Source organism: Cheilinus undulatus, linkage group 8, assembly GCF_018320785.1.
Source record: "Cheilinus undulatus linkage group 8, ASM1832078v1, whole genome shotgun sequence".
Taxonomy (NCBI): Eukaryota; Metazoa; Chordata; class Actinopteri; order Labriformes; family Labridae; genus Cheilinus; species Cheilinus undulatus.
Window position 1 is genome coordinate 33,987,082 of NC_054872.1, and position 21,227 is coordinate 34,008,308.

The 21,227-nt window shown below is 39.5% G+C and overlaps 2 protein-coding genes across 4 annotated transcripts in view; both read left to right on the top strand.

Moving 5' to 3' along the window:
* Nucleotides 1-9,595, top strand: part of znf574 (zinc finger protein 574) — a 34,335-nt gene extending 24,740 nt beyond the window's left edge. For all 3 annotated transcript variants that reach the window (XM_041794358.1, XM_041794359.1, XM_041794360.1), the window contains exons 7-10: nt 358-452; nt 2,341-2,489; nt 5,280-5,567; nt 8,634-9,595. In XM_041794358.1, the coding sequence (XP_041650292.1) occupies nt 358-452; nt 2,341-2,489; nt 5,280-5,567; nt 8,634-9,233 (1,132 nt within the window). In that variant the 3' untranslated portion in view covers nt 9,234-9,595. The remainder of the gene's footprint in view (nt 1-357; nt 453-2,340; nt 2,490-5,279; nt 5,568-8,633) is intronic.
* A 2,201-nt stretch (nt 9,596-11,796) lies between these two features.
* Nucleotides 11,797-21,227, top strand: part of grik5 (glutamate receptor, ionotropic, kainate 5) — a 163,959-nt gene continuing 154,528 nt past the window's right edge. Inside the window, exon 1 of the mRNA XM_041793374.1 lies at nt 11,797-11,843. The gene's annotated coding sequence lies outside the window, so the exon portion shown is untranslated. The remainder of the gene's footprint in view (nt 11,844-21,227) is intronic.

Sequence of the window (21,227 nt, forward strand, 5' to 3'; positions counted from 1 at the left end):
CTAAGGCCTGGGTTGTATATCATGTTACAGGTTCAACATATCCAGACTTTTTTGGGGTTAGCGGGCATGACAAAGCTTTAAGCTCCCATGACATCAGGTATCACACGGTGGTTATGAACTTTCTCTGTTAACTCAGATTTTCTGCTTCAGGCCCTTAGCACGCTCAACTGAAAGTGGCCAATTACAGCTTAATTTGACACTTCTTCTGCACAAGGAAAAGCAATGGCTATATGACTCTCAACATTGTTTATGCAATACTGAATAATGATATTGCATGCCATGTTTTTCTCCCATCAAGCAGGCTTTAGCTAACAGTCTAACACTTTAGTAAGATGTGTGTTTTTGTGCTTCTAAAAGACTGCTGCACACCAGCCATCCATTCCCTTGCCCTGATTGTGGAGAGGCCTTCAAACGCAGGAAAGACCTGGACCTGCACTCACTAACCCATCAAGGTGAGAGTTTAAAGTTGAGCTAACATTTGTGTTGAGACTCAGCTGTTCGAATTGCTGGAGCAACCCAGAGCTAACAAAACCAAGATTTACCAGCAGCCTTGTTTAAGGAAGTTTTTACGTCCTTAAACATCTTTTTGGCTGTTTACATCTTATCTTGTTTAAGTGTCGCTCTTACCTTGTATCAATGTGCCAGTCTCTGATAACAGTCAGGAAGATCCACAATGAGATCGAACGAGGTGAACATATCAGGAAATCAGATGCAAGCCCCTGTGCCTGCTTGTAAAGGAAACCAGTTATATATGATGTCCTTATCAGTGCACATGCAGTGAATTACTATTGATTAATGCAAAAACAGCAGTAAATGTTGCAGTCAGCTCACCTGGGTGGCCTATCTTTATTTACAAACATGCATCCATGTTATGAAAGCATTGTCCCTCCGATGCATTAGGTCAATGACTTTCCATTGATTTGTGTCCCTTGTGTAACGTAGGAGGAAGGTGGAGGTAAATGAATTGGGGGGCGTTAGGACGTCAGCCTCATTAGTTAAGCTTGAAGAGTCAGTGTGCAGCAGGGGTCAGGGGTATGTGGCTCTTCTGAGAGAGATGATTGGAGGGATTGATCCATTGATCAGTCCAGGGCCATAGGCTGAGATTGTCCTTATTAAAGGTTTAATTAGAGGGTCCCAACTGGGAGCAATGTGGATCACCCCCACAGGGATAAACAGTACAGATGGTTAGCAGATTGCAAGATGTTGGCGTGACGACCCGTAGTCGTTCTGATGAACCATCAGTGTCAGCAATTTCTCCGCCAGGTTTCCAAGAGCAACCCAGTGAGAGCGGGGTCCGCTTTGCCAAAACACAACCAGGGCGCCATCTGATTAGAGCTGTAGTGATTAGATGATTAATTGATCAACCCTGTAAATGGACTGAATTAATCTACAGCAATTTAAACAATCTATTAATCATTTCAACACACTTTTATGTGCTTGCTTGACTTGGTTCTTGTGTTTTTTCTGTTTAACTTTAAGCTAAATTGAATTTGGTATTAGGTTTTGGATAGTTGGTTTGAGAGAAAAGCACTTTATGTCACATTGGGCTACAGGAAACTATGACAGAGTCTGAATTTAACTGCAAGAATATGCTAAATCTAAATAACAACAAAACATGGACCAATGATGACACAGACATTTTTTCTTCAGCCATTGCTGATTAAAAAATAAAAATGTTTCTGTTAGAAAAAGGTAGAATTATTTATAAAGTTATTATTAGTGTTGAGTAAATGTAAAGTTTTATTGGAGTAATGTTGTGTCACATTTAATCCTGTTATTTCTTCTTTCCAAAATAAATAGACAATAAAGTGTTTAAATGTTCAGCTGACCAGGAACATTGGCCTAATATGTTAAATTAAACGAAACATGTAATACAGGATATTTGATTTTACATGAAGCATTAAAAACTTATTATAATACACATTTGAGCTAAGAAGCTATCCAGATACTTAACCAATAGACCTTTTTCCCAAAGACATCTTGAATTGTCACAGAAGGAACAATCAGTAATGCTAATAACATTACTGAAGGCTCCTTTTAAGAGTTTCTGTAATCCAGAACCCTCAGATGGAGGTCATGGATCCTGAAGTTCAAGTCACTAGATATAGTCCAGCCATCCTTGATTTCATTGTTGTACCTGTTTTTCCTTCTGAGACATATCAGAGGTCTTTTAAAGAAGATGGTTTCTAAACATTCTGCATCCTTACATCCTGTGTCATATGTTATCAGAGCTGAACTGTGTGCTAATCATGAGCAACCAACTTTAAATGCTGCCATTAGATAATGTCAGAGTGGCTTATTTTCTGTTTCTGACCAACATTTGACACTGTCCCATTGCAGACAAGCAGCCGGCGACATGTCCTCACTGTTCATCCCAGTTTGTGAACCAATCTGTGCTGGAGATCCACATGCTGCGCTGCCCCACCACAGAGGAGGAGAAGAATGCTGGTCGTGGACGGGGTCAGGGCCGGGGAAGATGCACTGGACAGGTTGGGAGCACTGACATTTAAATCTTAAAAAACCTGAATATCAGTAAATGGAACAATTACAGAGACCACTCAAAATCCTATTTAATCTAGCATCTCTAAAACGTATGCATGGCAGTCATGCCGTTTCAGCATCTGCTGAATTTCCACACAGGAACAGCTCATTCTACCGAATGACTGTGTTTACATGGACTTCAGTGTCCGGGTTTCTGTTTGTGCATGTATACATTTTCATAAACCGAGATATTCCAGTATCCTGGTTTTGAGAAACATGGTTTTGCTACTTGGAGAACTCCAAAAGAAAACAGGACACTGTGCCACGTATACGCTGTATCCCATTTTCTGACAGCTGTAGACTACCTGCACAGGCACCACTTTGATAAAAATGTTCATGAAGGTAATTCAGATACTTGAAAAATGTTGGCTTTATTGCAAAGGAACAACTGGTCTGCTCTGTTCAGAGAGAGTGAGTAACATTTGGGCTATTGTGTCTGAAGTGGATCAATGTTGTGCCTAAAATTGCTGATATTTAGATAAATAGTGAAGTGAATAGTCTTATTTTCCAGCCATGAATGAAACGTGAGTGTAGTTTACTCTGGAGACAGAGATTGACCACTAGCATTTCAAGTTGCGGAGAATTCTGAGCTCTGTAAGTTGATGTTGGATAGATGGCGCTCTGTTAGCGTTTTGCTAAGTCTGTCAACACATTCCAGGCATGAAATGTAAATACAGTAGCTCTTCCAGTGTCCTTTTCAATGTAAAAGCTTGAGCTACCTCTATTTCCATATAATACTTTTACTCTGAGGTTGTTTCTGGGTCTGTTATTTTATGAATGAATTTACTTGCATGATTGCTTAGTTCTTTCTTTCAATCTCGGCTAGTCTTTCTCAGGGAATAATAATTATTATAGTCGCCTCATATTCATAAGAATTTGAATGCTGTTGAACTGAGGTGAATATCTAATTGTCAACTTGATGGTGGCATTTAATAGTGTTAGGCCCAAAATAATTCACAGTGGTCTCATTTTTCTCAGATTTAGATAAATTGCAGGTTTTGTGTTGTAAAAATAAGCACCACAGAAAACTGGTGGATAAGATGCAGTATTCAGAAACTGGGACACTAGTATTTCAGTATTTCATACAGGGATATGAATAACAAGGCTATCTCTGTGTGCATGTAAACACTGTATCCTGAATATGATCAAAACCAGGACATGGGTCATAATCAGGATTCTCAAGTCTACATACTCAACCAGCTACTGATTTGGTGAGTACCTGACAAAATAATAAACAAATCCAAAGTGATTGAATTTGTTGCACCAGGAGTGGCATAACATCACTCAACAGTAATGAGAAAGACTCATGGAAAGCATTCAAAGATGCAAGACTTAATAAAAGTTAGGGTAATTCCACCACCTTCACAGCACTAGCCTCAAATTCCACATTTTCTCTCTATGCAGTGATCTGCAAACCTTTCTCCTGTTCATCTTTGCATGCTAGAAGCAATTCACACAGAGCCTTTTTTTCAACAGAGCCTGTTGCCAAAACATGTCAATCCATCAAACAAAAATGCACAAAGCTTCTGGTCAATTTCAAAATACAACATAATGCATGGACTCCTGACTGTACATTTCATTACTACATCAACATTATGTTGCAACTGATACCAAAGGTCATCAGTCAGTCAGGGGGTCACAGAGGTAGTATGATACTATGGGCAAATAAAGCTTCATTTTTAATGTTGAAAACCAGATGAAACCACACATCCTTTGAGAAAACACAAACTTTTTAATTTTCTGATGTACTCACCCATGGCAGAAGCAAAAAAAATCATAGAATAATACCAAAATGAGTGATCTCATGTGATCTCTTAAACTCATGATTCTCCTGTGATCTTGGAATCGCTTGTCTCTAGTTGTTTGGGACTGTTCTCTGCTGTGCATTGCTTCACTAACACATGGGGCATTGTTTGGAGCAAATCGCACAAGCAACGCAGTCAGGGATAGACTGTGGAATTTGTTTACTGTCTGAAAAAAAATGCATCTTGTGTTTAAATACAATAAACAATGACATAAAAATTTTCAAACACAAGGTGCTCAGATGGCCTGGTGGGTTGGGTCACGCCACATGTGCGCAGTCCAGGTTCTGGTCCAGCCTGTGGCTCCTTTCCCACATGTCTCTCCCCACTCTTTTGTCCCTATTGGTGGTTCTATCCACTGTCCTCCTCTATGGATAAAGGCTAAAAGCCCCAAAATATATCTTTAAAAAATGTCAAACACAAGCCTAGGAGTAGGAGGACCAAAGGAAAGAACATTTTTGCAGGGCTTTCTTCATTTTTTTCTGGTGCTGCATATAAATAACTGCTAATTTCTATTCATTTTGTTTTGGCAGTTTCATTTGTCTTATGCAAAGATGGTCAGAGTTGGTGAATTACTGAATTTTTAGGTTTTTTTGTTTTGTTTTTCAGTGATGTTAAAAAAACATCTGATGGTGTGGGAAATCATTTAATGAATGCATTCTCTTTTTTATTTTTATTGCATTTTTTATCACTTTTACTACACAGCTTGTTCTCCTGACTGACAAAAATTAAAGGCTAGCTACAGAGGGGTTGAATGTCAATAAAGGTTTTGTACCGCTATCAAACTGTGATGTTGTTGTAAAATACACTGAAAAGACTCTGACCTTTTATCTTCTCATTAATTTCCTCCTTTCCCTACCCCCCTTACCCCTCCTTTGTTGTGTGTCATCCCACTTGTCTGTTTTCTTCCCACTCCACTGTTTATTCCTCCTTCAGATTGAGTGTGACCTGTGTGGCCACCGCTGCATGACCCAGGAGGGCCTCGACCTCCATCGTTTATCCCACACGGGTCAGACCCCTCTCAAATGCCCTGTGAGTCCTTGCCGCCGTCGATTTACCTCCAACAACGCCCTGGAGGAGCATGTGCTGGCCCACTTCCAGGGAAAATACGGCAAGTCCAAAAACAGGCCTCGCTTTCGCTGTCAGATTTGCCACAAGGATTTTGCCTACAATTCCACCTTCAATGTTCACATGAGGACACATACTGATGAGAGGCCCTTTGAGGTAAGAGAGATTGTGGTATTATCATTATTATAATAATTATAATTATGTGTTCTAAAAAACATTTCTGTAGACCTTCTCAAGCATTTTGTCCTTCTCATACAAGGCTTTCCTGTGTTTCAAATTGCAATCCAGCGCTTCCACAACCCCCATGGTCACATAGCCTCAGCTATGTCACTAGATCCAGACCATGGCCATTTGTGCAGCGCGTGTCCTACGGGTGTTCCCTCCCTCCCTGTGTACCTGTGATTAATGGCAGGGCTGAGTTAGGGCCTGTCAGCTCCCCTCTGTGCCTGTTACTATTCTGGGAATCTCGCCCTCTCCCTCTCTGCTGCTCTGGTGATGAGGCAGGACATCAACTATAGACCCACCCGATTCCATCGCAGCACATCTGACTGTACAATTGATTGAATGTTTGAGGCTTTGCTTTGAGTCCTACCTATCAGACATGCAGAGGTTCAAGGAGTATTGGTCCTCAACTGCACAGGCAGTTATTGGGATGGACCTGAATTAGAATTATAGTCTGTGCATTTCTGGAAGAACACTTTGCTCATTGTATAAAGAGCAAACTCAACAGGAAAGGCAATTTTATTACAGTATATCTCAGGGAGGAACTAAAACAGTAAAAGTGACGGCAGGGATTACAGTTTCAATTTCTGTGTCCCCTGTAGGAATCAACAAAGTCATTCTGTAGTGGTGCTTCAGCTTTAATCAAGTATCTTATAGACTTCACTGTCTGCGCTCAGGTGGTTACCAGACAGTGAATAATAGGGGGACAGGAAGTGCACAACTGTGGAACTGTTAATGTGATAACTTAACTGGGAAATCATTGAGCTCTCTCTGGGTACTTCTTCATGGTTTCCAGTATTTAGTTGGATAATGCTTCTTTCAGAGCAATCTGAACCCTCTGGCAGTCTTCATCTAGCCTCCTCTGATCGACGTTTTTTGCCTCTGGGAACTGAGGTGAATTTTTCTTTAGTTCCTGCAAAGCCTGAGGTAGTTTTAAATGACTTTCAGGCAAGATTTCTTATTCCATGTGGCATTCACATCTTCACTGCTAACATTATGTCTTTGTCCATATTACTCCAACAGTAGCTCTGTTGAAGTGACAAGTCCACAGCAGAATGTATGCAAGACACAGTAGATTTAGTCTAACTCGCTTCAGCAGTTCAGCAGAGCCTGAAAAAGGGACTGATTTAATGCCATTTTCTTGAGGATTCCTGCAGATCCTTGTGAAAGTCTTGAAAAGTATTAAATTAGACTAAATTTACAGCCATAAAAAAGTCTTATTTTTACCTTTGAGAGCTCTTAAATTCTAACTTGCACTTAGCCTAAGACATTTAATGATCAAATAATTATTTTTTCATTTTTATCATCATAGTTTTTCTGTCCAAGTTTATATAATTTCAATCAAACTTTTTGCATATTTGTTTGTCTACATTACAGTACTCAGACTTTGCAAGTCGCTTTCCGACTTAAAAACACGTACTGGTCCCCCTAATTTTTACAGGCCCTGTGCAACTTTCCTTTTTTTTTTTTAATTACAAAACTGTTCAGTATCAGGTTAACATAACTGAAAACATGTTATAATGAATTACCATATTGTATATTGATGGTATAGGCATTAAATATGCCAGAAATCATCAGATTTGGGCATTTATGACCCAAAAATGTCTTTTCCCTATACCATTTGATATTTCAAAACAGTTCATTAAATCAGAAATTTCAGTCCTGGTGTGGTGCTCCAAGAAATCTCATATGCCTTTCATTTTTTTTTTTTTTAATTTTCCTTTGTTCAGGTCTTAAAAAGGCTTAAATTTGATTTTTAAAAGTGAGAAGGAACCCTGTTCTTACAATTGAGGGGAATGCAGTTTGCAAGAATAACTTCATGATGCCGAATTATTTAAAAGTAAAAGGTAAAAAAGTTTTGCTGAAGGTTTGATTCAGAATGGATTTTCAGCTGTTCTTTTGAGCAGATATTTGTTTATAGACACAAATCATATGAAAACCAACGAAAGTTGGCTCATCATCAGAGCAGACAAAGTTGTGCCTGTTTAGGGTCGGATCTTGATGCATTAAAAGCTTGCTGATATAAATTGGTCAATACAGCTTGGACAGCAAATTTACTACACATGGAAGCTAGAAAAGCTTTGAAAATCACATCTCTGTGAAGAATTTGTGTGTAGCATGAAATGATGCCATCTTTTGGTTGGTAGGGATGGCAGAGGGGTCATCCCACCCTATGTCAAATTTTAGATTTATTTTTGTGTGTTTCTGCTCTTTTGACTGTGCTCATCAGCAGTGCACTCAAATAACATCACTCGCCTTTTGATGTTTCACTTGATATTCCATAATCATAGCAGGTGAGATCTGTGTGCAACTGCTTATTGTTGATGAGGTAACATGTTGCAAACATCATCCTGGAGTGCAGGAGTACAAGATAATATCAGCAGCAAGCAAGCAGCTGCAGAAAATTGTTGAGCATTGGGTTTTGCATGGATTTTGATCATAAATGGTTTAGTAAAGAAAGAAAGAAAATATGGTCAGCAAACATACTTTGGTGGCTGCAAATGTATCTGAGTGGCCCACCCAAGTTTTGACTATGTGTGAGGAACACTAATTTTGTAAACAGTGATAGACCTCTAATGACAATGCATGCAATACTTGGTAGATATGTCATTAAAATGCTGATATTCTGATCCATTTTTTGGATTAATTCAACACAAATTCCTCTAGATGGTTTCAATATGTGTGTTCAAAAACTAGCCTTTCACTGGTTAAAGGAAGCATTTAAATCAGGAAAAGAAAATCAATTGATTTAATACCCAAAAAAGATATTTGTAGAGCATTTTCATTGTTTTGGGTCTATCGTTGTCATCTTTGACTTACGAATTCAGTTCTCCCCTTTTCTTTCCCAACCAGAGGTGCAAAAATCTTAAAGAATGTCAAAAAAAAAAATATGAATGCATCCAATTTTTGCATTAGCTTTGTAACAAATATAACTACTGTAGAACTATTTTTCTTCAGTTGTTCATTTGAACTCCTCTCCTTTATCTCTCCCTTCACCAGTGCACCACCTGTGGAAAGCGCTTCCGCCAGCTGCCCCACCTGCAGGACCATGAGCGCATCCACAGTGGCCTGCGTCCTTTCTGCTGCTGGATTTGCGGCAAGAGTTTCAGCGTGGCAGCCCGCCTCACAGAGCACGCCCGCACCCACAGCGGGGAGAAGCCTTATCCCTGTTCCCACTGCCCTTCTGCTTTCCGCTCCCGCTCCAATCTGGACAAACACATCCGGCTACATGGAGATCTGCCTCTGGAGGCGGCTACACAGGCTGCTCAAGCAGCAGAGGCTGCTCAGGTCCAGAAGGTACTGGAGGGGGCTAAGGTGCTATCTTCTTTAGCCACCACAGGAGAAGTGGATGCCGGTGCAGTGCAGACCATCTACGTTCTGCAGGGGGGCGAAGGAGGCACTGAGACTGTCATGATCCCCTCAGATCAGCTCACTGGCATGGAGGGAGCCTCGCAGGTTGTCATCCTGCCTTCTTCTGTCCTGGGAGCTCAGGGAATCACAGTTCCCACCATCACTATGGATGGAAATGAAATCACCATGGTGGAGACGGGCCAGTCACCGCAGCATGCTATTGAGTTCATAGTGGAGGAGACTGTTTGAAATCAGATTTAAAGCTGTCAAGGAAAGAATATTACAGTAGAGTATGAATGGAAGATTAGACAAGAACACATAGACTGTTGTTTGTGTGAAAAGTTTGATTTTTGAAGGATATTCATTATTAATTACCATTATATGTAAATAGTTTGACTGGTAGGTCCTAGCCCGTGTAGAAATGCACTGTACCTGAGCTGGAAACAAATCAGAGAATATTGTAAAATTGTGGAAAAAATTGAATTAAAGGTTGAAACCCAGATAAAACATTCAAGAGAGCAGAATGTTCCTTAAATTGATTGTTCAAACTGATTGAAAAACAGGCAGTAAAATCGGTCCACAGTTGTATACTGACCAGCATTTACAGCCTCAATTTATTAGAGGAGCGCCAGTGGTGGCCCATGAAATGTCTCCTGCTTTCTTTATAATAAAACGCTTCAGCTTTCACACTTGTGAGCGTCCATCACTTTATAAGGTGGATGACGTGAGGCCATTGCCCCCATCACATCAGATGGGTTGGACTTTATAGCTCCTGCTGTAAATTGCCACTTCTGCCTTTTGACAAATAATATGAGGTCTTGGGCAGAAATAGACAGGCTCTCTCAGCGCAAGTCAATGTTGTTATCAAACCCCTCTGTTTTTCTCCATCTCATACACCGCAATGTTAGGAGAAGACAGAATGATGGAGAGTTGTGTGCATAGATCAACCCTAATGTTCCAATAATTTGTAGGACACTATTTATTGATTGCTTTGATGCTGTAATTAAATATAATAATAACTTTGTTATGGAAAGATTTATGATGATCAAACTGAACTACAGCATTATGCAGTGGCAAGTAGAGCAATGAAATTATCCAGTACTTGCTGTATAGTTATCAAAAATAATGATCCTATTTGTGTCTGAATGGGAAGAGGCATGATATGATATAAGTTTTGCTGGCGCTGCGGTAGCCCATTATAGGCTTCTAAAGTTCAGTTTATGGCTGTCTCCCACCCAGTGATTGCTGACAGGGGGATTTGAACCCCACACTCAGGCACTCGGTCATAGTTTGTTTTCATGTCATGGAGAAAGAAATGCTGATGATTGTGCAGGGAGCTGAAATAGGAAAATGGCAGCATTTCTGCAGAGTGAGAAGTGTATCAGGAAATAGAGGACTCCTGAGGAGCAAAAAGAAGCCTGTGCCAAGAATGTATCAGATCCTCATTGCTTTTCTGAGAGTCAACAGTCAACCAGTCGATGAATACATGTTTTTTTTCCCTTCCCAGTCAATCTGAAGAGCTGATATTCTGGTAGAGTGCTGTTTATCATACCTGCTGCCGAACATGGAAAGTGAAAATACACAGATGTGTAATGGAATTGTTGATGCTGCAGGGGAAAACGTGAGACTCGTATGCTTTCCAGAAGCAGTTTGACTGCCGTGTAATGGTCTATTTGTTGTACAGAATACGGTAAATTGTATGACTGTGTCCAGCCCTTTGCTCAGCTTATGGTTAGTCTTTTAGTTTCTTGTTGACAGTGTGTGGATGAACAAAAATAGAAGAGCTTAAAGCAAGATTTAAATATATTTGAGAGTGTGAGCCCATAATTTAGTTTACAGTTGCAAGTTATTTTGCTATCTGTCATAATGCCACAGTGTCGGCTGACCAATCTGACCTGATCATACACTAAATTGTGAAAATAAAAAAAGATAAAATAAAGAATCATTGTCTTTAAAAGTGTACATACAGTGGGGAAGTTATCCCCCCTCTCCCCTTAAAAATGCAGTGTTAGCCATTGAAAATACAGTGTATCAATAGTGAAGGAGCACTTAGAATAACTGTATATATATGAATACAGCAGTTGATTTAGTATATATGTATGATACAATGCTAAATAGCAGCACAAAATGTGCCTTAGATTGCCATTTTTCAAGAACTGAGTTAAATTGTAAATGAAATTGTGTCTGCACCCCATCGGGTGAATGTAGTTCAATTACCTGCAGAAAGTGAACTTGGTTTTTAAAATGAAGGAAAAAAAAAAAATCAAGAGCACCTCTTATCACAAAAGCAGCACTCATAGGAAGATGAAAAATAAACAAATACATTTTGGTTTGACCAAAAACTGAAATAACTGAACATCCTTTCCTGCTCCTTGATAAAACCCCACACAAACCAATATCCAGTGAATTATTTATGATCACGCATGTACATAGCTGAGAGGAATATAAACTAAGTAATAAGCTTCCATGTGCTGTTTCTTTGTCATTCTTGCAACAATTGGCTTCAATAATTTATGGCATTTATAAAGGTACCAGCGGGCAATAAGCGGAGGATTTTTATTTTTTAATACAGCTCAATGATTATTCAGATACAGCAGCATTAAATAACCACCACATTCAGGAACGTCCTTGTCACAATTGGAAAGAAAGAGGAACAAGCAGAATCTGTATAGCTGCTCTCACCCTGGGCATCCCTTTGATTCTTCTCACCTCTTTTTATTTCATGAACACTAAAAATACCCAAGTGACCCCAGGAGAGAATGTGCATATTCAGCTCGCGCAGCAGGAAACTCGCTGACATCACAGTGTCCCTCACAGGTGGAGGACACCGCGAGCTCTGATTTTGGCTGGCACCGCCAGGTGAGTTTAGTATTCATGTGTCTCTAAAAGTGGCTGTATACAAACGTGTTTTAACTTTCAGATGCAGTTACTGAAAAGTGTCTGTATTTGCTTAAATGTCAGCTTTTTATTTAGGTGTATACTTAATACTGTTGTGATGTAAGCGTTACTGTTGAGTTTACCTCAGCTGACTATATTAGCTTATTTTTGTTAATTTAAGCTTTAGTGGTGAACAAAACCATGTTACATTAGCTGTGCGATTGAATGCCCTTTTATCGTTGGTATTTCCAAGTTTCTAGCCTTGTCTCTTCCCTAGAGTTAGATAGGCTATCTTTATTTAACTATAATTTCAAATAATGCTAAGTAGATTCAATGTTTTCAACGAGACGAGTAAGGTTGCTATCTGTTGTTCAACCACAGAGATACGTTGTCTTTGCAATGTCCACACACTCGTATCATTTTAAGCTCATGATTCAGCCAGAGAGTGGCAGTATTTGACTTGTACGTACATTTTTACAAAAAGTGACAAATCCGTTTCAGCTAGGCTAAGTCCGTCTATTAGTTAGCTTACTGTTAGCTGCAGTTGGTCTAGCTACATACTGGCTTACACCTTAGGAGCACTATCCTTCGATAAAACCATTTTTCTTAAATTTGTAAAAAATAGAACAGTACAAATGACAAATTTTACAATTTTTCTCAAAAATGAAAGCATAGTATTACAGAATGCACGATTATATCATGCAATGGCTACAGGATCAAAAAATGTGGTTTGAATGGGAGTCAATGGGATGTTTTTGTCCAAAAGTGACTCGAGAGGGTAGTACATTTTTAATTGGATGCTAAACTAAAACTAATAATGCAGTAAAGTCAATATTTTGGATAATCTTTAACATACCCGGGACTGATTTAACCCCCCCAACATTAGTTATCTGGAAGATGATTAATGTTTTGTGTGTTTTATTAAAAAACTATTACCATCCTATAATCAAACTGGCATTTAAAGGGTTGAAATCCTGAAAATTATTCAGTATGTGTCTGTTTTGATCAGAACAGAGGTTGATCGAAAGATTTAACCCCGAAAAGCAGAAAAAAAAATATTAATGTACACACGTAGACAAAACTGTTGGTACCCCTCTGTTAATAAAAGAAAAACCCACAATGGTCACAGAAATAACTTGAATCTGACAAAAGTGATAGTAAATAAAAATTCAATGAAAATTAACCAATGAAAATCAGACATTGCTTTTGAATTGTGGTTCAACAGAATTATTTTAAAAAACAAACTCATGAAACACGCCTGGACAAAAATGATGGTACCCCTAGAAAAGATTGAAAATAATGTGACCATAGGGACATGTTCAACCAAGGTGTGTCCTCTAATTAGCATCACAGGTGTCTACAAACTTGTCATCAGTCAGTTGGCCTATTTAAAGGGTGACAAGTAGTCACTGTGCTGTTTGGTGACATGGTGTGTACCACACTAAACGTGGACCAGAGGAAGCGAAGGAGAGAGTTGTCTCCGGAGATTAGAAAGAAAATTATAGACAAGCATGTTAAAGGTAAAGGCTATAAGACCATCTCCAAGCAACCTGATGTTCCTGTGACTACAGTTGCACATATTCAGAAATTTAAGATCCATGGGACTGTAGCCAACCTCCCTGGATGTGGCCGCAGGAGGAAAACTGATGACAAATCGAAGAGACGGATAATACGAATGGTAACAAAAGAGCCCAGAGCAACCTCCAAAGACATTAAAGGTGAACTCCAAGGTCAAGGTACATCAGTGTCAGATCACACCATCCGTCGTTGTTTGAGCCAAAGTGGACTTCATGGGAGACGACCAAGGAGGACACCACTTTTGAAAACAAATCATAAAAAAGCCAGACTGGAATTTGCCAAACTGCATGTTGACAAGCCACAAAGCTTCTGGGAGAATGAAACATGGAGGAGGCTCTGTTATGTTCTGGGGCTGCTTTGCTGCATCTGGCACAGGGTGTCTTGGGTACAATGAAATCTCAAGACTATCAAGGTATTCTAGAGAGAAATGTGCAGCCCAGTGTCAGAAAGCTTGGTCTCAGTTGCAGGTCATGGGTCTTGCAACAGGATAATGACCCAAAACACAGCTAAAAACACCCAAGAATGGCTAAGAGGGAAACATTGGACTATTCTGAAGTGGCCTTCTATGAGCCCTGATCTAAATCCTGTTGAACATCTGTGGAAGGAGCTGAAACATGGCGTCTGGAGAAGGCACCCTTCAAACCTGAGCCAACTGGAGCGGTTTGCTCATGATGAGTGGGCCAAAACACCTGCTGAGAGGTGCAGAAGTCTCACTGAAAGTTACAGAAATTGTTTGATTGCGGTGATTGCCTCAAAAGGTTGTGCAACAAAATATTAAGTTAAGGGTACCATCATTTTTGTCCAGGCCTGTTTCATGAGTTTGTTTTTTAAAATAATTCTGTTGAACCACAATTCAAAAGCAATGTCTTATTTTCATTGGTTAATTTTCATTGAATTTTTATTTATTATCACTTTTGTCAGATTCAAGTTATTCCAGTGACCATTGTGGGTTTTTCTTTCATTAACAGAGGGGTACCAACAATTTTGTCTACGTGTGTATACTATTTTTATTACCATTTTTGAAAGTGGACATTTTTGTCCCCAATGACTAAGAAGGGTAGTAAATTTTAAATCTGATGCAACACAAAAAACTAATAATGCATCAAAGTCATTATTTTGGCTAATCATTGACATATCCAAGCTGGATTTAAGAATAATGACCCAGCCATCCAACATTTGATTTAAGGAAGCTATTACATTTTTTTTTTGTTTTTGTTTTTCTTAAAAAACAACATTGACTTTAAGTAATCAAACTGGCATTGAAAGGGTTAAAAACCTCAAAATGATTTAATGTTTGGTAGTTTTGAGCACAGCTGAAGTTGTTTAAGAGATTTATGCAAGAAAACCAGAAATAAAGATTAATTTGTTAAGTTTTTATAGCCGTTTCTTTGGAAATGGTCATTTTTGTCCTTAGTGACTTGAAAGGGTGGTAAATTTGTTTCACAGTAATCCCCTGACCCAGAAGAGCAATTGAAATTTAAATTCCAAAATTTGCCAAGAAAGAAACTTTGTTACAAAAAAAATAGACCACATGCACTAACAGCCAAAATGGTGAGCAGATAAAGAGGAAGAATTTGTTTAAGAGGATCAGCTAGCCTCTCAGCTCAATAAAAGACTCCTCTAGACTGTTATCTCCTCCATCTGGATAGACAACACTGTATGATAGGAGTACTTAAGTCCAAAACACACCTGCGCCACACTCTCGTCTCAGAAGCTGCCCCTCGCACACACAGACAGCAACACGTCAACGGTCACACTCCATATCAGCCACTGCTGGGCCAGGTTCTTGATACCAGAGCCAAGAGCCCGCTCGGGGCTGGCCTGATCGCTCTCACACCAGGTAAAACTGTTAAACTGTGGTAAAAATCACATTTTTTTGCAAAGTGTAGTGATCATGTTCCCTGTATGTAGAAATTTTCTGATGATAATTGCAGTGTAGAGGCCCATTTAGAGCTGTTAAGTACTAACTTTCCTCCATTCATTCATTCCCAATGGACATATGTTGCTCTATTCCTCCCAGCATTGTGAGTATTATGGCGAAAATTCGCTCTCTTTCTCTCTACTATGCTCCGACTCTCAGAGCGCAGACTTCCGCCATTAGCCCTATCTCCCAATAGTAAAGACTCCTTAAAAAAATTCCTGGATCCAGACAGTGATCACTCCAAAAATCTAATCAGTTCTTCCTTATGCCATTTCTGACATTTCCTGAAAATTTCATTAGATCCGTCCACAACTTTTTGGAGTTATGTTGCTAAGAAACTTGCAGACAAACAAACTAACAAACCCTGCCGATCATATAACCTCCTTGGCGGAGGTAATAATTAATTTGTGGTATTTTAACCACTGTTTCATACATTTTCAGTGTTTCAACATTCTTCCCATTCCTTCTGGTCTTTTTTCACTTTATCCATTCATTACTGATGTCTGCTATTTCAACAGTTTTTTTTCATTATTTCAAGTTATTTGAAGAATTTTTCCATTAGTAAGCTCAGAGTGCTTCAGGCGGATGTGGACATGGAATGCCTCTGCTTGCATTAACATTTTTACCGCTGTGGTACCAAAGACAGAGAGTACAACATAGATGATAAACCATGGCTTAAATGTCTTTGAATCAACAGCATTATGAAAACCAACACTGATGTTGGATAAGCCTGCACATCAGCAGTGTACCTTGAGCTTAATTTCTCCTTTTGTACACAGTAGAATTTATGGTTTTTTTTTGAGTGAATATAATTGTTTCAAAATAATCTGTTAAATGCTAACCTTTGACATTAAATGTAATTAAAACCAATCAGTTCTGAAAAGATTTGGTTTCCACACTTCTCTTGCACATGGGTCAGTCAATAGGGTACTGCCTAGCATTTTCTGTATTTTTAGGGCTCCCAAGAGAGCACTTCATTAGTCCACTTCTTCCTGTTTTAGAGTCTGTATTTGCTTTCCCAATAATACTCAAAGAGCAAGCGCACAAGTTCTCTCAAAATAAGTCACAAAATTAAGCTAAATGAAAAATTCTGACTGTCATCTATGATGATAATAATAATTCTGATAATAATAGTTTAATTTATTAAGCACCTTTCATAACACAAAGTACGTTACATCATACAATTAAAAAGTACATGAATTAAAACAACATTGAATTATGGTAAAAAAAAAACAAAGCATAGGATCTGAGCTGAAACAGAGTGAGATAAAAACAGTCTGGTTATACGGGCAGAATTTAAGTTAAACAGTTACTACACTATCATTGGTAGCAAGGTCTAAAACAGTAATGAAACACTAAATAATAAACGCAAGTGAGATAAAACCATTAAAATAGATTTACTAAAAAGACCTTTCTGTACCAGTAGGTTTTAAGGACTGGTTTAAAAAAGGACACTGAGTTGGTTAACCTCATCTCCTCAGGTAGCTAGCTGCTTAGCTATTCTTTAACACATTGGTATGTTTTAAAACCGGACTGTTTCACTTTTTCCTTTTTGACACCTTTTTTTCAGGGCCAAAAAATCATGTTTCAAATTAAATGATCCCTCTATTTATTCTGATATAGCCTTATTTTGTAGAATGAGCACTTTATCATTACAAAACATTAGACATGTCAAGTGGCACGCAAAGTGTTCCACTTTAATCAAAAACATCACAGTTTGGAAACACTGACAGGAACCATGTTTCTGCATGATGAGTAGTGGCGGATTGAGGCTGTCTAAAGGGCAGGGGCAAAAGAGACAGAAAGGGCACCAGCTGCAGTGGCACCAGCTGTGTGCCCTGTATTGCTTTTTCACAACTCTTAAGGCATTTCATGACGCTTTCCAGCACATTTGGTCAATGTATATGTCATTTTATCTGCCACATGGACATCCAAAAGTAGATTTTTTTGGGTGTCCTGTCAAACCCTTTTTTTCAAACTAGTGTAGCTGCTTCTTCTTTCTACGTCCTCCAGCATTTAGTCACAAAATCATAGACAAATGTAATGAGAGAATATGTTTTAATTGTACAGTGTCTGTACAACTGTGTTGCTGCTTTTAAGCGACATGTTGAACATGATTTCTCTTTCTAACAGCGACTGTGGCTCACAGCTATAAAGTAAAGCTATTAGGATCGCTAAAAGAAATATGTCATGTTTTGGTAAGCTTAATAACTTGGAGAGAAATTGTAGACCCACAGTATGCTTGGATACAGTCAATGTAAACCCAATAACCGAGTCCTCAGAAAAAGAATTAGAGCCATGCTTTGTTGATGGCATTTTTATTGACATCTTGAGATGCTGGGCAGAGCTTTGTTGCCAAGGTAACATGATGGAAAACCGTTTCAATTAGCACCTTTGTTAAAAAAAAGACTGAAAATGTAATCATGGAGCCATTCTGGTTAAATGATTATTGCTCTGTGATTACCATACAAGTACAATTGTGGTCTTCAAATTTTCAACTGTTGCGAGTGCACCCTTAATTGGTTAATCACTCTATTTATCTACTTAATACCTCTGAAGTTGTTGTGCAAATCTAGTGAAAGTATGTGGCAGATCAGATGATTTCTCCACCCTTTTAACTAAGCACTGAAGTATCATTCTCAGGGATGTGATATAAATATCCCAGTAAATCTCTCCATGTAGTTATTAAAGGTCAAACAGTTTAACAGTGAAAATCATATGGCGGATATGCCATAGCAGCAGAAACATATCATAAATCACATTAAGGTCAGTGCAATATGTGCTGTACTACACAGCATGTCTGCAAGTCAAATCACACAGTTTTTTACAGAAGGGCGAGCATGTTTTATTAGATTCTGTTTTTATATACACTAAAAAGGATGTGCATGCTCAGTATCAAACAGCACACTGTCATCTCCTGCTTTATGTTTGTTTCACGTTAACTTAATTTGTCCTGTATCTCTCTCAGCCTGTTGAATTTATATGAAGAAATGGCAGATTAAGACTACAACATTCAATTTGCATCATAGTAGGTAAAGATGCTCTTGATCAGCTTAGAATTCACTCATTTATTGTTTATTTTCTCTTTTCTGCTAAGTGACATTTCAGTAGATCTTGTAGAATAATGTATTTATTATAAAATTCTAACATCTCAATTCTCTAAAGATAATCCCTTCAAAAAAAAGATTTAGTGTGGGTTAGGGGGCGTGCAAAAGACATGATGTACTTCTATGTATTTGACTAAGTGAGCGCACTTATTCCACAGTTGACTTCCCAACTCTATTATCATATGCTAGTTATTAATGTATGATTGACCTATTTAACTAATGGTATACATTTATCATTCTTTATGCTTTGTGATTACATATTTATCACATGCGCATGCTTCCTCTCCACCTCTTGTCCTCTTATTTTCTTTTCTCTTCCCCTTTTTTTAATCATAACTCCCTTGTTCTGCCCCCCCCATTCCCCCCCTTCCCCCCGCGACATGGCCTCTGTCTCTCTCTTTGCTGAGGTTGCTGTACCTGCTGTGACTTTGACAAAGTAGTCTCCACACATGTAGTGGTGTATTTCTCTGTGTGCATGTGTAGGCTGCACAGGAGTGTCTCTGTGCATGCACTGCTTGCATCGCTTTATTTTAAGTTGGAAAATTTGTCAATTTGAATGTGCCCATTTGCCACTTGTGCCATGCGATGGGCGAGCATGTGAGCATACTGCAGCATACTAGCACTTCTGTCTGCTGCTTATGTCATACTATACTCATCTGGTTTGTCCTCCATTACCCCTCACTTTTTTCATCCCTTGCTCTCTCGTTCACCTTGTTTCTCCCTCTGCTCGCACCACTTCTCCCCCTACATCCTCCCCCTGCCTCCTCTTCGCTCCCTATCCTCCCTCTCCTGTCTCCTCCCTTTCTGTCCCCTCCCTCATGTTTCCTCCTTCCTCTCTCCCTCTTTCTCTTTTCCCATTGATAGTGGTGCATTTGTGACTAGAATACTGAGGAGCTAATCATTATTCCACGAGCACAGTGCAGCGCTCAGGCAGAATGTCAATCCCCCCCTCCTCGTCTTCCTCTGTCTTCCTCCCCTCTTTTGCATGCTTTCCAAGCAATAGTTAAATTGGAAGCCACATTGGTGTTCTACAAAGAGAAAAGTGAGGAAACACTCTACAAATACACATTGGTAATTGCAAACACTGGGCTCTTAACACCTGCAGCGAGGTGCGCGTGCACTGGTTGAGTAAGGTTTACATTTGTGGATGGTATTCGTGGTGTATGTGAGTGTGTGAGTGATACGTAGTTGTTATGTAAAAGCGCTCCACATCAATTTGTCAAGAGCAAAGTGGTGTGGGATGGAGATGAGAGAGAGACAGCTGTTGAATGCATATTTAGAGAGAGGAGGGAGACTAAAACAGAGAGTGACAGCAGACTTTCAGTCGATGCAGTGAGGCCTAAAACACAATATTATGTCAAATTGCCCTACTGCTTTTCTGCTTTGTGGATATTTAATTTATAGTATTAACATAAAATGACTGAGTAGATATTCACTCACTGTCGGTCTAAAAAAGCAGAACCTGTATCTCTAAGCGTTGCTTGAAACTATAATTTGGGTGAATTAGACCAGGGGCAAATTAGACACACATGCACAAACACACACGCTCAGGGGCTGCGGGGCCTTGTGTCAGTGTGTGTGATTGAATGGGAGCGACAGCACACCGAGACTCCTCCCGACTTCCTGAAAACTGCAGCTGTGGGTCACAGCCAGGGGTAACGCTCTGTGCAAAACCCTCCCAGCCTTCTGCATGCACAGAGCCTAATAAAGAATTGTAAATTTGCAAGCTGGATGGATGCAGAAACAGTCATATCCCAACCGACGCAAACACAAAGACAAAAAAAAAAAATTCTGTTGCCTAAGGCAACCTCTGGCGTGACATGGTAGCACTGTGATGGGCACAAGCATGAGTGAGTAATAGGTGTTCCAGCACTGTCCGCCCACTGGACAAAGGCATCTTGAGATGCGCATTATTTAGTAAGATGCAAAGTGAAGAGGTGAAAACATGATGAAGCAATGGGAGGGGGATTTTTGAGGCGAAAGTAGGGGAGACAGCTCAGCAATGTCACAAACTATATCTGCTTCCTGTTTTGATTGGGGGACAGCTAAGTGAGCGAACCAGAGCTGATGTTTCCAAAGGCCCAAATCAGGCGGTATTAGTCAACATGGGAGACACAAATAACCCCATGCTTTTCATGATTATTTGGCTGTGTCGCCTACAAAATATAGAAGCTATGTAAATGAGTCACTGACAGACACAAGACAGATTTAATCATTTAGAACTTAACAGCAGTCTTGTAACCTAACACCTCCTCTACAATCTTTAAAAGCATTATTTACAAATAGCACTGCCAGGCAGCACTGCGTTGTCACTAGCAATTAAAGAGCCACCTCATGCACAGAGTGACAAAATCAATGATTCAACACACTGTGGCAAGTTTAATGGCCTTGGAGGACATGAAATGCTAAGGGAGCATTAGGGCTGCAAGGTTAAGAAAAAGATCTATATTGAAAAGGCTACTCAGACTGGCCAGAGCACCAGAGAGGAACAAAGGCATCATAAGGCCAATGTCCCGGTCTCGTTAGGAAGGATGAGACAGCGAAGCGTGATAGAAGTGAGGCAGTGACATCATATGTGAGCGTATATGTGTGTGTGAGCTGCTTCTCTGGGGACTGCTGTCTGCTCGCAGTGGACTCATGCTGTTGTGGAGTTGTGCCTTATATGAGTGAACATTATAAATAGTGAGGAGGATGTCAGCTCCATTCAGGGGAGTCCCACATGAAGTGTCAGGGAGCTCTGGTGAGAGGACAAATGATTAT